Source organism: Microtus oregoni, unplaced genomic scaffold (genome assembly GCF_018167655.1).
Source record: "Microtus oregoni isolate MIOR12 unplaced genomic scaffold, Mior012 000173F_ref0000288, whole genome shotgun sequence".
Lineage (NCBI taxonomy): Eukaryota > Metazoa > Chordata > Mammalia > Rodentia > Cricetidae > Microtus > Microtus oregoni.
In genome coordinates, this window is record NW_024544829.1 from 437,978 (window position 1) to 454,283 (window position 16,306).

General features: G+C 37.6%; 1 protein-coding gene across 5 annotated transcripts in view; it reads right to left on the reverse strand.

Moving 5' to 3' along the window:
- Positions 1-16,306, reverse strand: part of LOC121445308 (kelch-like protein 15) — a 45,429-nt gene that overhangs the window by 14,941 nt on the left and 14,182 nt on the right. For 3 of the 5 annotated variants that reach the window (XM_041647364.1, XM_041647365.1, XM_041647369.1), the window contains exon 3: positions 9,773-10,484. In XM_041647364.1, coding sequence (XP_041503298.1) covers positions 9,773-10,477 — 705 coding nt within the window. In that variant the 5' untranslated portion in view covers positions 10,478-10,484. Of the gene's footprint in view, positions 1-8,439; positions 10,485-10,606; positions 10,738-16,306 lie in introns of those variants that run through there. The other 2 variants (XM_041647366.1, XM_041647367.1) reach the window with 2 other exon arrangements.

Sequence of the window (16,306 nt, forward strand, 5' to 3'; positions counted from 1 at the left end):
TCTCTTTGCATGTACAAGCACCCTACATACATAAACACTTAATACACACGTGCACATATAATACAAATACATACCCAAAATATTACTGTCAAAAACACAGCACTTTTTCTCATATGTTTCTAAAACTGTGAGGGTTACAAGGAAATTTCCACTTATTCTAGCTCTAACCGAAGTAATTAGATATAAACAAAGTCTTTTCAAGAAGTTTTGACTAAACAGTGCTAAAATTACAAGTATCAGGATCAGACAGCATGTTCCAAAAACATACATGAAGGGATTGCAGACCTATAATAACAGGATCTACACTGTACCCATGGGCTGTACTTCAATTAATGAGAATATCATACCACAAGCATGAGATTAAGAACAGTAACTATGTTAACAGTCCACTGTGAATGCTGATGGAGAAACTGTGTGGAGGATTAGTGTTTGGTGAAGAACACTGACGCCACTATATTCTAAGGCATACTTTAGATACTCAAACCCTCATCCATAAATTCTACTAGTTCCTAGGTGACTTCATAATGCTTTGGGCTTGTTTTAAAATGTAGCTTTGATTTTCAGGTGTGTATGTGTATATGCATGTGGTCAACAGAGGTCAGTCTTGGATGTCATTCTTCTGGTGTTCACCTGTTTTTCTGACAAGATTTCTCACTGGCCTGAAACTGGCAAATTTAGCTAGGCTGGTCACCAGGACTCTAACACCTCTGTGCTGAAATTATAAATGTGTAACATCATGGCAGACTATTTTCCTGCATGGGTTCTAGGAATCAAACTTGAAGCCTCGTGCTTTACCAACTGAGCTATTTCTCCGAGAAACCAAAATGTAGGGGGTTTGCTGGGGGGGGGGGTATTTTATTGTTTGGTTTTTGTTGTTGCTGTTTTGAGACAGGGTTTCTCTGTGTATCCCTGGCTGTCCTGGAACTCTCTGTAGACCAGGCTCAGAGATCTGCCTGCCTCTGCCTCCCTAGTGCTGAGATTAAAGGAGTATGCCACCATTTGCAGGTTTTTGTTGTTTTGGGATTTGTTGCTGTTGTTTTTGAGATAAGGTCTTATGTAGCTCTGGCTGTCCTCAAACTGTGTAGACCAAGTTGTCCTCAAACTCAGAGATTTGCCTGCCTCTGCCTCCTGAGTGCTGGGATTAAAGGCTCAGTTTAAAGGTTTTAGTTTTTTAGTTTCATAGTTTTTAAAGCCATTAACTCTAGGTGAGCATTATGACGCCAGCCTGTAATCCCATCATTCAGAAAGCTGAGGCAAGAAAGTTAAGCCATCCTGGGCTAGATGAGATCCTGTCTTAAAATATCAAAGTGCTAGAAAGCTTTTCTGAAATATTATTTTCACTGACTTGAATTTTCACTAATAAAGACGTATTTTAAGCTATCAAAATTGTCCAAGTGGTAAATATTATATTACATATACATGGGTATGGATTAAGATCAGAGGACAACACTCTCCTTCCACCATGTACGTCCCAGATATTGAACTCAGGTCATCAGGCTTGGCAGCAAGCACCTTTACCCACGGAACCATCTTGCCAGCCCAAAGAAGTAAATAGTCCCAAAATAAACATTTATTAAGTACAAATATATTCTCAGTGATAGAAAAAGTACTATTCTAAATTCTGTACACACAACAGACACACATTATGGCCTTTCCTTCCTAAAAACATTAGCATTGCACTTAAAAAAAACTGTAGGGACTCATCAGAAAGCCCAGTGGTAGAGTAGATGCCTTTGGGTGTTCTAACCAGAAAAAAAATAATTTTTATATAAATCCAGTTTTGAGGTAAGACAGAGAATTATGCTTAACCAATAAGGGGGAAAAAAAACCACACTACAGAGTCTGAATATCATGAGGTAGTTCATAAAACAATGTGTCTGAAATAAGAATGATGGGTTTACTTAAAGCAGACTATAACTATATAGTCTGCTTTCTTAATAAACTGGCAATCAAATCAACTATAAAACCCTAAATACAGAACTAATTTGTTTCTCTATCCTCACAGGACTTAATAATTTTGAAGCTAATTCATATTAATATAATATCTACTAGAGGGTCAACAGCATGCTGAGCATTACCTTATGCATATTTATGATTTATGAAGATGCTCCTGTTCAAAGATGTTAAAATATGGACAAGATTGTAGCTAAGTGGAAAAACATTTCCCTAGCAAGTATGAGGCCCTGGCTTACCTCCTAGTAGCATCAAAATTAAAAAAAAAAATGTTGATGCCACTAGACTATGTTTTATTATTTATTTTCTGGGTTTTTGAAACAAGATCGTACGTACACTGTAGCTCAGGATGGCCTCAAACTTAGGCCATCCTCCTATCTTAGCCTTCCAAGTACTAGAATTACAGGAGCCACCATTCCTGCTATGTCACTATATTAAAGAAATCAACAAATGTGTTCTAATCAATAATTTAACAATTTTGTTGGGGCTCAGAGGTTAAGAAGAGCATTGTCTGCTCTTCTAGAGGACCTGAGTTCAATTCCCAGCAACCACATGGTGGCTCACAACCATCTATAAAGAGATCTAGTGCCCTCTTCTGGCCTGCAGGCATATATGCAGGTAGAACACTATATACACTATATATTATATATATAATTTTAAAAATTGTTACAAATAAGGCCTTTTGTGTAAAGTATTTTGCCAAATATGCATTTACTGGATAATTTATTGTATCTATTTATGTATATGTGGCCATGTATAGTCATGGCATGTGTGAAGGTCAGAGGATAACTTTTGGAAGTCAGTTCTCTCCTTCTACCATTTAGGTCCCAGGGATGGAACTCAGGTTGTCAGGCTTGGTTACACTGCCCTGACCTGCTCAGCCATCTGACAGACCCATATTGTTTCTTGTTTTTTAAGCCAGACAGTGGTGGTGCATGCCTTTAATCTCAGCACTTGGGAGGTAGAGGCAGGCAGGTGGATCTCTGAGTTTGAGGCTAATCTAGTCTGCAGAGCAAATTTCAGGACAGCTAGGGCTGTTACACAGAGAAATTCTGCTTCAAAAAGAAAAAAGAAAAAAAAACACAAAAACAAACCAAATAAGACTAGCCAGGTACAATGGCTCACAACCGCACAACTATAATGGTAGCACTCAGGAATCTAAGGTGGAAGAACTGTCTTAAATTCAAGTCTAACCTAGGTTATATGGTGAGTTCCAGCCAAGCTTAGGTTACCAATGAGACCCTATCACAAAACAAAAATAAAACAAAGAGCATGATTTAAATGATTTAACTCTCTACTGAAATTCATTGTGATAACAGGCCTTATTCCTTGTTAACAGATGCAAAGGCCATCAAAGCTAGTAAAAATGCATGCCAAAGATAACTGCTTAAGTAAAAATTGAAATTATAGTCTAGTTTCAAAACTAAGAATCTTCGACACAAAAACAAATCATAACTTAAACAACTATGTTTCAAAAAGACAAGATTTAACTTGGAATGTAGCTCAGTGGTGAAGTGCTTTCTTAAAATATGTGAAGACATGGGTATAATCCCCACCCAGCATCATAAAAATCTAAATTTAAAAAAGACTCTGAAATTGTGAGGTTTGATTAAACAGTAATAACAAAAATGTGTTTTCATACCTTATATTCTTTCAGGGTTATGAATTTCTTAGGTTTGTGTTGTTCATGCTACCACTTTAGAATTTCCCAATTCTACTAACAATTTCTAAATGACTAAAGGTGAATCACAGGTAAACAGCATGTATTATGTACCTCAAGGGGCTCTGATTAGTCTAGCAGCTTTAAGAAAGATGCTGACATGAGAAATAAGCAGACCTGGATTCCAGTCTGGACAGTGCCACTTGTTCTGGAATAAGATCCCTACCTTTCTGAACTTGTTTTCTTACCTATATAATGAGGATAACTTTTGGACTCTATACCTATGTAGAAAGCACTTAGTGAACACAACCTGACAAACACACACATGCATATGCACAAAGCACTGTGTATGTGTGGGGGGGGGTGTGCGCGTGTCTGTTTCAGTGTTCCAATAAACAGTAGAGATGCCTTTGAGGAACTCAGGAAATCTGGAAACCTTGGCCAAGGGTGACTTCACAGAGCACTCAGTATAAATTGAGGCAGTGTGCTGAGCTGAGAGAAATTCAGAAGGGATTACAGGAAATGATAAGGCAGTAGAATAAACCTAATAATCCTAGTGATTTGGACAGAGCTAGAGGCCTTATTCAGATTCCTGAGATCCTATTAGGTAGAGCTCTTCTTCAATGAGAAACATTCTTTTGCTTCTTAAGATGTCATCGCTTATATCTGACAGCTACTACTCCAGGAAGAAGTTTCTTCCCAAAGCTTTATATAGGTGCTTATTTTCCTGATGATAGAAAAAAAAGGGTCCTGACAAAGAAAGATGCTACACTCATTAACAGTTAATCTTCATCAAACACACTAAAATCTTTAGGTCTGGGAGTTTAACGCTAACTGTATATAACCATAACCAAAGGATGAAAATTTAGGGAGAAGGGTCTAAATATGAGAAAATTAGTTTACTATATGTATATTCAGAGTTGCTAATGAAAACTCACTTCCTTAACTTTAGAGCAGCACTCTACTATAAAAATATAATCCAAATGACAAATGAAAGCCAAAAGATGCAAAATTTTACATGCCCTACTATCCACATTTTAAAAAGCACAAAAGGTCAAATTTTATTTTGATATATTTAACTCAATATATCCAAAGTGCAATTTCAATATGTAATCAATCTTAAAATTATTTAAGTCTAGGGATGTAGTTCAGTAGTAGAACACTTAGCTAGCTAGTATCCACTAAGGTCCTACGTTTAAAATTCTTAGTTCCAAAGTAAATTTGAGATAAACATCCTTTTTGTTGCATTTCAAAAAGATTTATTTTATGGGTATGGGTATTTTGCCTGAATGCATATCTATGTGCATCATGTGCATCCCTGGTGTCATGGAGCCCCTGGAGCTGGAGCTACAGACAGTAGTGAGCTGCCATGTGGGTGCTGGGAATTGAACCGGGTCCTCTAGAAGAGCACCCAGTACTCCTAACTGCTGAGTCATTTCTCCAATCCCACTTTTTGTTGTCTTAATCTTTGAACAGTGGAACTCAAGTCAGTTACACCTGATTTGGGTCATGCTGGAGACTGAATATAGTGCATACTAAGCTTATACTACAAACCGAAATCTCAGGCTCACTTCTTTATTAGGACTCTTTCAATTTTAACCCTTCATATAGTTTTAACTCCAATAAACCAAAGTATTCTACTTTTTCTTTAAGGAAAAAAATTTTATTACTCTAAACGAAACTGAATACAGAACAGAGTGAATAAAATTTTTGGTTTTGGTTTTAGTCACAGATATGAGCTGCTTGGAAACATAATACCAAAAAAAAAATGATGATTTTCTAAGCCTAATCAGAACAACTAAATGGTTTTCCAAGTTTTTCCTCTGGCATTATAGTATTTTCCTGTAATTGTTCATAAAAAAAAAACCAAGATGCTAAAATGTAGCTGTGTTAATAGGAAACAAGGAGTATAAAGAAACTAAATTAACAACACAAGGAAATAATCAGACACATCTAGAATACATCCAGAATGTGAAACACATTCTAGTCTTTCTCAAGAAAAAAAGAAAAAGAAAAGAAAGGTGGAGGTTGCTGTAGATTAAGAAAGCTTAGATATACATGATGGCCAAAAAGCAATGCAAAAACACTGGATTCTAGTAGATTTTGGAAGCAACTGCAAAAACTAGAATATGCATTAGCAATTTGATGATGGGCCTTAGTGTTACTGCTCCTAAGGTAAAAATAGTATTGTATTTAAATAAGAAAAATCCTTACTCATCAGAGAAATACAGTTAAGTATTTAAGAGTGAGGTATATTGATAATTACAAGTTACAAGTTATTTTCAAAAGCTAGAAAAGCAACAGCTACACATGATACAAGTGTTCATTACACCATTCATTCAACTTTTCATATATTTGAACATCCTTAAAACAAATGAGGAAAGGGAGAGGCAATTAAAAATTAAAACAAAGACAACCAAATATACTGTGCAAATCTTGATTAAATTTTAGTTCATGAAAAGCAACCAAAAAAGATACCTTTGAACTAACAGAAAATGACCTAGATGTTACATGATGCTAAAGAAATATTGTTAATTCTCTTGGGTACAACAATAGTATTTTGGTTATGTAGGATGATAGCCTTAATCTTGGGAGATGATACATGAAACAGTTAGGAATGAATGGTCACAATGCCTACAACATTCTTTTATTTTTTTTTTTTTGAAACCTGGTTTCTGTGTAGTTCTGGTATAATGGCCTTGAATTGAGAGATCTACCTACCTCTGCCTCCCAAGTGCTGGGATTAAAGGCATGTGCCACCACTGCCTGGCTCTACAACATTCATTGAGCCAGTTCAGGAAGGAAAAAAGAACACATACTAAAGACTATACAATCTCTATCTAACAAATATGTTAACAGCTATTAACTTACATATTATGTTTGTTTTGGAGTGATCATTCTATTTTTTTCAACTTTTTTATAAAATTTACAACAGAAAATTTAAAACACATAAAAGCTAAAATAAGGCCATACCAACACTTCCTGCCAGATGTGGTACATGCATATAATTCCTGTACTTGAGAAGGCTGAGGCAGGAAGATTATCCTGAGTGTGAGGCCAACCTGGGTTCTATAACATGTTTAAGCCCAGCCTGGGATAGAGTAAAAAGCCTTACTTGAAGAAAAAAAATCCATTTTTATAAATTTCAGAAAATGGGGTAAAAACCACAAATCAAAAATAGTTATACTCCTTGTCCCTGGAGACTCTCTTACTAATAAGGAGCAGCATGGATTTAGCTTTAGACTTTTATGCCCACTCTAGGACTAGGTATACATAACCAATGTTTGAGTTTTTTTTAAAAAAAAAAAAAAAAAAAAACGGCCTTGAAGGCCAGCTGGCCCAGGTCTGAAAAAGCATGGAATAAAACTGGACTCGCTGAACACAGCGGACAATGAGGGCTGATGAGAACTCAAGAACAATGGCACTGGGTTTTGATCCTACTGCACATACTGGCTTTGTGGGAGCCTAGGCAGTTTGGATGCTCACCTTACTAGACCTGGAAGGAGGTGGGTGGTCCTTGGACTTCCCACAGGGCAGGGAACCCTGATTGCTCTTTGGGCTGACGAGGGAGGGGGAGTTGACCAGGGGAGGGGGAGGGAAATGGGAGGCGGTGGTGGGGAGGAGGTAGAAATCTTTAATAAATAATTAATAAAAAAAAGAATTAAACTCTTTTTATAAAGAAAAAAAAGGCCTTGAGCAAGGCAGGTGGTGGCGTGTGTCTTTAATCCCAGCACTGGGGAGGCAGAGGCAGGAAGATCTCTGTGAGTTCCAGGCCAGCCTGGTCTACAGAGTGAGTTCCAGGACAGGCTCCAAAGCTCCATAGAGAAACCCTGTATCGAAAAACCCAAAATAATAAATGGCCTTTAGCAGGGCAGTGGTGACGCTCGCCTTTAATTCCAGCGTTCAGGAGTGAGGCAGAGGCAGGTAAATCTCTGTGAGTTAGAGGCCAGCCTGATCTACAGAGTAAGTTCCAGGACATCCAGGGCTACACAGAGAAACTATCTCGAAAAACCAAAAAGCAAAACAAAACAAATAAACAGGCCTTGTTTGGGACTTGCAAGAAAAATACATGGATACTATTTTCAAAGAGATTAAAATATAAAATACATGTCTAAATTCTTTGTTTTGAGACAGGGTCTCTCTATAGCTGGCCTCTGCCTAAGTGCTGGGATCAAAGGTGTATGCCACCATGCCAAACCATATCTAATATGTATTTGCCAACCAAATTCTCCCTAATAGTTTGTTTTTCGAGTTATATTTCTAGAGATAAGGCCTCTAATCTGCATAATTGAAGTGCATCTCAACATTTAAAAAGTCATAGATTGTTTTAATAAATCTCACACACTATTAAGGCAATCTTACTAGTATTATTCAAGTGAAAGATTTTTGTATTACAAAAAAAATGAAAAATTTCTTCTCAACTGGGTCTTAAGTTTACCTAAGAAAGTAATTTCAGAAAGAAGCCTTAATAATATTTTTATCATGAAAAAAAACCACACACTTAGCCAATGGTGATAACCATTGTTATGCGATAGGTGCAAAAGGAAATCAGCAAGTTCAATTGCTAGACAACCTACCCAACACTATATTTTAGCCACGATAACAATTGCCTACTTTGAAAACTGATCATTGAAATGCAGACTAGTCTAGCAGCTCAGCATTTACAAAGCATTAACTGCTCTCAGTTAACCATTATTCTGTCCCACAAGAGATGAAATTTTATTTTCTATTTCAGAAATACTTTCTACTTCAATCTCTAATTAAAATGCGGGGAGTAGGGGGCTCTGTTTTAGTAGTGAAAAAGCATCCTCATTTAATATATAAAGACAAAACATGAATCCCCAGGGAAAGAAAGCAATAAAAACAATAGTAAAGGTAGAAAAAAATCAAAACATAAGCAGCAAATGGTTTACATAGTTGATGTGGGGCTGGTTTTTACTGAACAAAAACAAGTATATTCTTTAGTTTCAATTATTTCTGCCATATTAATACATTCTAAGAATAAAGATAAAATTCCATAAAATTCTCTATTAATGATAATAACATTTCTACAGGAGCTAGTTCCAGGACAGGAACCAAAAAGCTACAGAGAAACCCTGTCTCGGAAAAAAAAAAAAAAAAGATAATGACATTTCATAGCAGTTCAGAAGGGAAAAAAAGAAAAACATGCCAGTCTGCTGAGTGTTATTCAAAGGCACGAATTTGTTTATTTTTCAAATGGCATAAACAAAGTTCCTTTTCAGAGATTATATTTTTCCACATGATCTGTTAGTAGCTAAAGCCGAGTATTTTAACATGAAGGGTGTCTGTCAAAGAAGTTTTGTGTGCTTTCTAGAAAGGAAAGATGCAAGAGGTAAACATAGCCCCAGAGGTAACCAAGTGATTAGAAACCAATTAAGTTAAGCAATTACTGAAGCTGCTCTCTCTCCTTTGGGCAAGAATGGATCACAAGTGAGACTCTGATATAAAAATGAAGATGCTTACAAAAAAGGCCAAGGCTGTTTTAGAGAAAGTATTTTAAAATAGAATTATTTACATGCTAAAATGTACACATGGATGCTTGATGAATATACATAGAGGATTTATGGTCTACTAATTTGGAAATGTCAAAATGTTTTTAGGCATATATACTATTTTCAGGGATAAATTTAGTTAGTATTCAACAGTGAAATGGGGAACAGAAATAAGTAAGAATATGGAAGACAATCACTCTGTGGCCTATTGGTCATCAAGAGCTATTTATATGTGCCCTTACTGCATTTTAAATAACAAAATGCATTTAATGTATATGTACCATGTAGAATTGTAACTGCCCCCAATGTCAATTCTAGCATGGATTATTTATATTAACTTTAAAAATCTTAACCCAGTTTATATTATAAAAAGCTAAAGCAAATTTGTAATATTTGTATCACATTGTAAGCCAACCTTAAAAGTATTTCAAAAGTGGAACTATTCTACTACCTACCTGGTTCACCCTTCACTCACAAAATGTATTTTAAAAACAACTAAATACATAAGCTATAATAAAGTCAGCTTCTTATATATAAAATATTTTTATAAAACTACTTTGACTCCTAACCAACTCTGGGAATCTCATCTATAACAACATCTTTAACTAAATGAGGAGTCCTGTCTACTGTTTTCAAATGCACCAACCTTCTCAAAAATGCTGGATGGAGTCATCAAACAAAACCTGATGTTCTGAATGATGGTATCTGTATGTCTCCATCGTCGTCTATCATGTCTCAGCCAAGATTGCACAGCCTCGTATAGCTCAATTTCTGGAAACCTGCTCAGATGATCATTATCCAGATAAGACATGAGCTTCTCAAAGCTCAGATAGGACAGGAAGTCAGGCCTGGACATGAGTGGCACAAAGTTGTCTAGCAGAAAAGCGTCCAGCTTCTCCCTGACTCCCTCGATGTTAACACCGAAATCATCTAAGAGTCTCATAATTTCTGCACAATTTTCTAGGCAGATTTTGGCTAATAAGAAAGAACAGCAGAACTTCACCACTTCTATAAGCTGAACATACATTGCCGCCTGAAGGATTTCATGAACAGTATTCATACTCAGTTCTATAGTTCCATAATACATAAACTGAAGAACGTGGCTGAAACCGGTAGCTGTTAGACCTTTTAAATGAATTTTGTTCTGATCTCGTTCCCTCATGTCTGCAGTGAACATAATTCTGAAGTAATCACTTTGGGTGGCCAAGAGTGCTTTATGGGCCTGGAACTGATGATCTTCAATAACAAGAGTGACATCGAGAAGCAATCCCTCCTCATACAGTGCTCTGAACCCAGCAGAGACACTGGTGTCATGGAGAGAAGAACAGAAACCTTCCACGTCCCCTGCCATGAATCACCTGGAAAAAAGTAATTAAAGAAAATGGTATTAATCATGACAATGCATTCAGAAGGTATTAAGAGCTGTAACAGTTTTTATAATATCTTAGGTCTACTGAAACAGTCTCAAAAGTGTACAAACCCTTAGAGAGAAGGCAATCTTCTATGAAAGCTTCCAAGCTAATACTTTTGGGTTCCTACCTGGGGAAGAGACTCTACTAAAGATTAATCAATCAAGCAACAGTAACCTATTAACTTACAAACAACACACACCCATCTGACTTACTTTACATAATCCATCAAATATACACATGTTCCAAAACTAGGAATACAAAAGATTTCATATGCAAGTATGTAGTTAAGGAAAAGCAAAAAAAAAAAAAAAAAAAAAAAAAAAAAAAAAAAAAAAACAGAAAATAAATTATATCCAGAAAAAAAACAAACTTGAAAATTCCTAGAAATTCACCCAAAGAAAGTAATTAGATAAACATGCCAAGTTGTACAGATAAAATTCTTCTTCCTAGGATTTATAATAAACTATTATAAAGTATCTGGCACAGTAACATGCATTTGCAGTTATAGCTCCTCAAGAGGCTGGAAGAAAAACATCACTCAAATCCAGAGTTCCAGGCCAGCCTGGGCATGATGAAGGAAGGAGAAAAGGAGAAGGGAAAGGAGAGGAAGAACAGAGGGAGAGTGATAAACAAAGCTTGCTGAAAATTCAAAGTCAGCCTGAGTTACACAGCAAGTTCCAGACCAGCTCCTGTCTTGAGCTACAAAGACAGACCGTCCTTGTCAACAAAAAATACACAAAAGCTTGACACTTGTGGGACATGTGGCACTCGGGAAACAGAGGCATTAAGTTCTGGCCAGCTAGGGGTACATAACAAGATACTATGTAAAACAAAAACAAGTCTGACAACAGATTAGTAAATAAATATGGTACAGTCTTATGGTAGATTACTTTAATAGATAAGAGTGGTGGTAGAAATCTGCTTATTCTGACAAAGGATGTTTATTAGCTGCTACCACGATATACTGAGTATAGCTTCAAAAATAAAATATATATGTATTTGTTCAGATGAGGAAAAAGTCTGGAAGAACATATACTAAAATGATGAACCTAGGTAGTAAGTTTTAAGAGACATTTTTCTTCTATACTTACCTTATTAACCTCATTTTAAAAACAGATGAATGCTTTTATATCTAAAATATATAATTTTTAAAGGAAACAAATTTCCACATAGCTAAGAAATAAACCCAGGCATGGTGGTGAATGTCTTTATTCCCAGCACTTGGAAGGCAGACAGAGGCAGGTGGATCTCTGTGAGTTCAAGGCCAGCTACAGAGTGAGACCTGGCCTATAAAATGAGTTCCAGGACAGCTAGGGATGCTACTCAGAGGAAAGGAAATCTCAAAGAAAGGGAGGGAGGGAGGGAGGGAGGGAGGGAGGGAGGGAGGGAGGGAGGGAGGGAAAAAATTAAGCTAACACGATACAATTAAAATCAGATATGAGGTAGAGGCTGGGCATGGAGGCATGTCTTTAATCCCAACACTCAAGGAAGTAGAGGCAGGTGGATCTTAATTCAAGATCAGTCATGCCTACACATCAACTTCCAAACTATCCAGAGCTACACAATGAGACTTTGTCTCAAAACACAAGAAAAAAACAACCAAATTCGATCTATGGCAAGAGGCATAGCTTAGAGGTAGAGTGCATATTTAATATGCAAGCCCTGGGTTCAATTCCAAGTATTACAAAAATATAAGAAAAATAAACTAGGTCCAAGCAAAAAGTAAATTTAGTCGATTCTGCTTATGAACTGAAGTAATTTTCTTCCCACTAGCATCCACCTCATGTCATCTTCTATCTTGTTCTTTTCTTTGCATGCTCACATAGCTCCTAGCTTCCTCTCTAAGGATTTCTACATTCGTAAATGCCTTTACAATTCTTTCCACTGTGCCCTGTAGAACCTTGAATTACACATAAACTTCCTTACATGCACATGTTGGTCCAAAGTTCCTTCTCCATCCTTATTGAAATATTTTTCCTCAAATTCCCACCTTCCAGACTTCATGCTTCTATTCCCACCTTCACCCATCCTATTAAAAATACTCTTCCAAGGCATACAGATATTTTTAATCCTTTCCTTAACTTCCTACCATCCTTTTCCTAAATAAAACTCAGAATTTTTTTATAATATAAAAATCCATCCTCTGTTATCTCTTATTACACACCTCTTGATCAATCACTTTCCCACATAACTGGCACCTCGCTGAGTTATATGTACCCATTCAGCATTCATAAAAGACAATCCACACAAAAACTGAGTCATAGTTCCTCCAAATATTCCTTAACTTCTATATACCCTCCCTTATTCCATTGCAAATCCTTAAGATGTGCCCTTATCCAGAACTAGTACACATCTGAAATCCAAACTATCAACTTCCTAATTAACACTGCTCCTTTTAAAGAAAGAAACCGGAGGCAGGCAGTGGTGCGCGCCTTTAATCCCAGTACTCAGGAGGCAGAGGCAGGCGGATCTCTGTGAGTTCCAGACCAGCCTGGTCTACAAGAGCTAGTTCCAGGACAGCTAGGGCTGTTACACAGCGAAACCCTATCTCAGGGGGGAAAAAAAGGCCAGGTGATGGTGGTGCACGACTTTAGTCCCAGCCCTTGCGAGGCAGAGGCAGGCGGATCTCTGTGAGTTCCAGACCAGCCTGGTCTACAAGAGCTAGTTCCAGGACAGGAACCAAAAGCCACAGAGAAACCCTGTTTCAAAAAAAAGAAAAAAGGAAAAGAAAGAGAGAGAGAGAGAGAGAGAGAGAGAGAGAGAGAGAGAGAGAGAGAGAGAGAGAGAAACCAAATAACCCAAGACAGACAAAGACTCAGACATCTTGCTTTACAAGTATAGGATCATAAGCCTCTATCACCACAGCTAGAGGCAATTCTTCCTCTTCACTTGTCATATCATATCTTAACTTTATCACTCTTTTTGCATCTTACACTTTCCCATGCCAGATCAACAACTCCTGTCAGGGCTTCCATTTTTCTTGCCTCTTTGTCCCACTAAACAAAAACCATACTGATCTGTCTTTTACTCTTAAGTGTCTGTGGAGAGTTATTTCTTTTTTTATTTTGCTTGTTTTTTGTTTTCTTTTTTTTAAAGATTTATTTATTCATTATGTATACAGTGTTTTGCAGGCCAGAAGAGGACACCAAATCTTACTACAGATGGTTGTGAGCCACCATGTGGTTGCTGGGAATTGAACTCAGGACCTCTGGAACAGTAGGCAGTGCTCTTAACTGTTGAGCCATCTCTCCAGTCCCTGTTTTTTGTTTTTCAACACAGGGTTTCTCTGTGTAGCTTTGGAGCCTGTCCTGGAACTCACTCTGTAGCTGGCTTTGAACTCACAGAGATCCATCTGCCTCTGCCACCCAAGTGCTGGGATTAAAGGCGTGTGCCACCATGGCCATTCCCCACTGGTGAGTATTGATACACAATCACAATATGTTACCAAACTAAACATAACTGGTATGGACTAACCTCTGGAATATTATATCCATTGGAGGAGGGGTGATTTTGAGACAGGGTTTCAAGAGTCTCACTCTACAGTCCAGGCTGGCCTTGAACTCATAATATCTTCCTGTCTCAGACTCCCAAATCCTTCTCCACATAGTTAAGAAATGAAGCCAGGCATGGTATCGCACACCTTTTGTCCCAGGACTCAGGAGGCAGAGGCAGATGGGTCTCTGTGAGTTTGAGGCCAGTCAGGTTTACAAAGGAGTTCCAGGACAGCCAGGACTGTCACACAGAAAAACCCTGTCTCTGTATTCTGGAGAATTACAGATATACACCATATTCCCCCACAATATAGCCACTTTGAAAACAGTTTAGAATGTCTCATGATTTATAATTATATGTTTGAGCTATCTGCTGAAACATTACCTACACATCAGGCTTGAAGAACATATTCAAAGATGTAGCAGCCAACATCTGAGGCTCTGAAACACTGCCAAGTGACAATGCTGGGACCCAATCTCAATTTTTTCGTCTGCTTGGGTGTTTTGAACAAGATCCCTTCCAATGGAGCAATTGGCAACATATCTGACTCCTGTCACCTGCCCTATCTTCTCCTTCTAGAGACAACACCTGCCAATTTCACTGTTCTATTACCATAGTTTCCCTTTTATTTACTGAAAGGAAAAACACCAGTTTGCCAGGCACATTATATATGGATGTATGTGCCAATCAGGAACCCTCTCTGTACGCTGGATATGGTTAAGGAGGAAAAGGCAGTGCTCAAGACACACTAAGGCACCAATCCCCCACTTTCATGAGGAGATGATCATTAGATTTCCTACTGCTTCAATATGTTGTTTTAGCTTCTTGACTTTTTAACCTGTTTAATCAGTATTGAACCCAGCCTGAGCTCATGGAACAAAAGAATGTGAATAAGAAAAAAGTCTGAACTAGGTATGGTGACATATACCTGTAATCTCAGCAGAAGCAAAAGGAGGAGGGCCAGTAGTTCAAAGTCATCCTTAGCTACAAACCAAGTTCAAAACTAGTCTTGGTTACACCAGATCCTGACTCTTAAGAAAAAAAAAAGTCTAAGCCGGGCAGTGGTGGCGCACGCCTTTAATCCCAGAATTCAGGAGGCAGAGGCAGGCGGATCTCTGTGAGTTTGAGGCCAGTCTGGACAGGCACCAAAAACTACAGAGAAACCCTATCTCGAAAATAAAAAAAAAAAAAAAGGCTGAAAGAATAATATATTAAAATATTTAAAAATGGTTTTCTTGGCATGGTGGTGTGTCAGGCAGTTCCACTAACTGCTAATCTATTTTGCAATATAACTGTGATCAAAAGGTATCACTGCTTTTACAAAAACCTTTTAACAAAATCTTTAAAGTCTCTAATTGCCTGGTCTCTGTTTTCCTAAATTCTTCTGCAGCATGACTTAGGCCATTGGCTCATGGCTGTCAGTAGCACATTACTCTGAATCTCTTCCTATGCTACTCATTCTTCATTCTCATTCATGGGGTCATTTTTCTCAAAGTAACCCCTTGAGCACTGGTGTCATCCGCAGATCAGCTCTTGCCCTATTTCTCTCATCTAAACACTGTATCTTTCTAAACAATCTCACCTAAACCTATGATTTTGAAGGTCTACTTTCACCAATATCTTGACAATCTTTCTGTATCTCAATCCTTACTCCACTCTGTCATATAATAAACCAATTGCAGCCGGGCGGTGGTGGCGCACGCCTTTAATCCCAGCACTCGGGAGGCAGAGGCAGGCGGATCTCTGTGAATTCGAGACCAGCCTGGTCTACAAGAGCTAGTTCCAGGACAGGCTCCAAAACCACAGAGAAACCCTGTCTCGAAAAAACAAAAAAAAAAAAAAATTTAAAAAAATAAATAAATAAATAAATAAATAAACCAATTGCATAGCAGACACTTCTGTACACTCTATTTGAGATGGTATCATTTTGTGACTTCAAAATTAATATATCTAAAACAGAATCCTAATCCTATCCTCCCCTACTCCGTTTTTTTTTCTTTTATATCTTCCATCTTATCAAAAGACATATTGCAGGTGCCCCCTAACTCCCATGTCTTTTTTTTTTTCTGAGTCAAGGTCATACTTTATAGCCCAGACTGGCCTGAAACTCATTATGTACTCCAAACTGGCCTTAAGTTCACAGTAATTCTCTTGTTTCAGCCTCCCCAGAGAGCTATGGTTATAAGCATGGACTTCTATGCTCAACTCTTTAAGGCCTATTGATTCTACCACATTAAATATTCACTAATCAAAGGTAGCAAAAGTATGCACTAAAT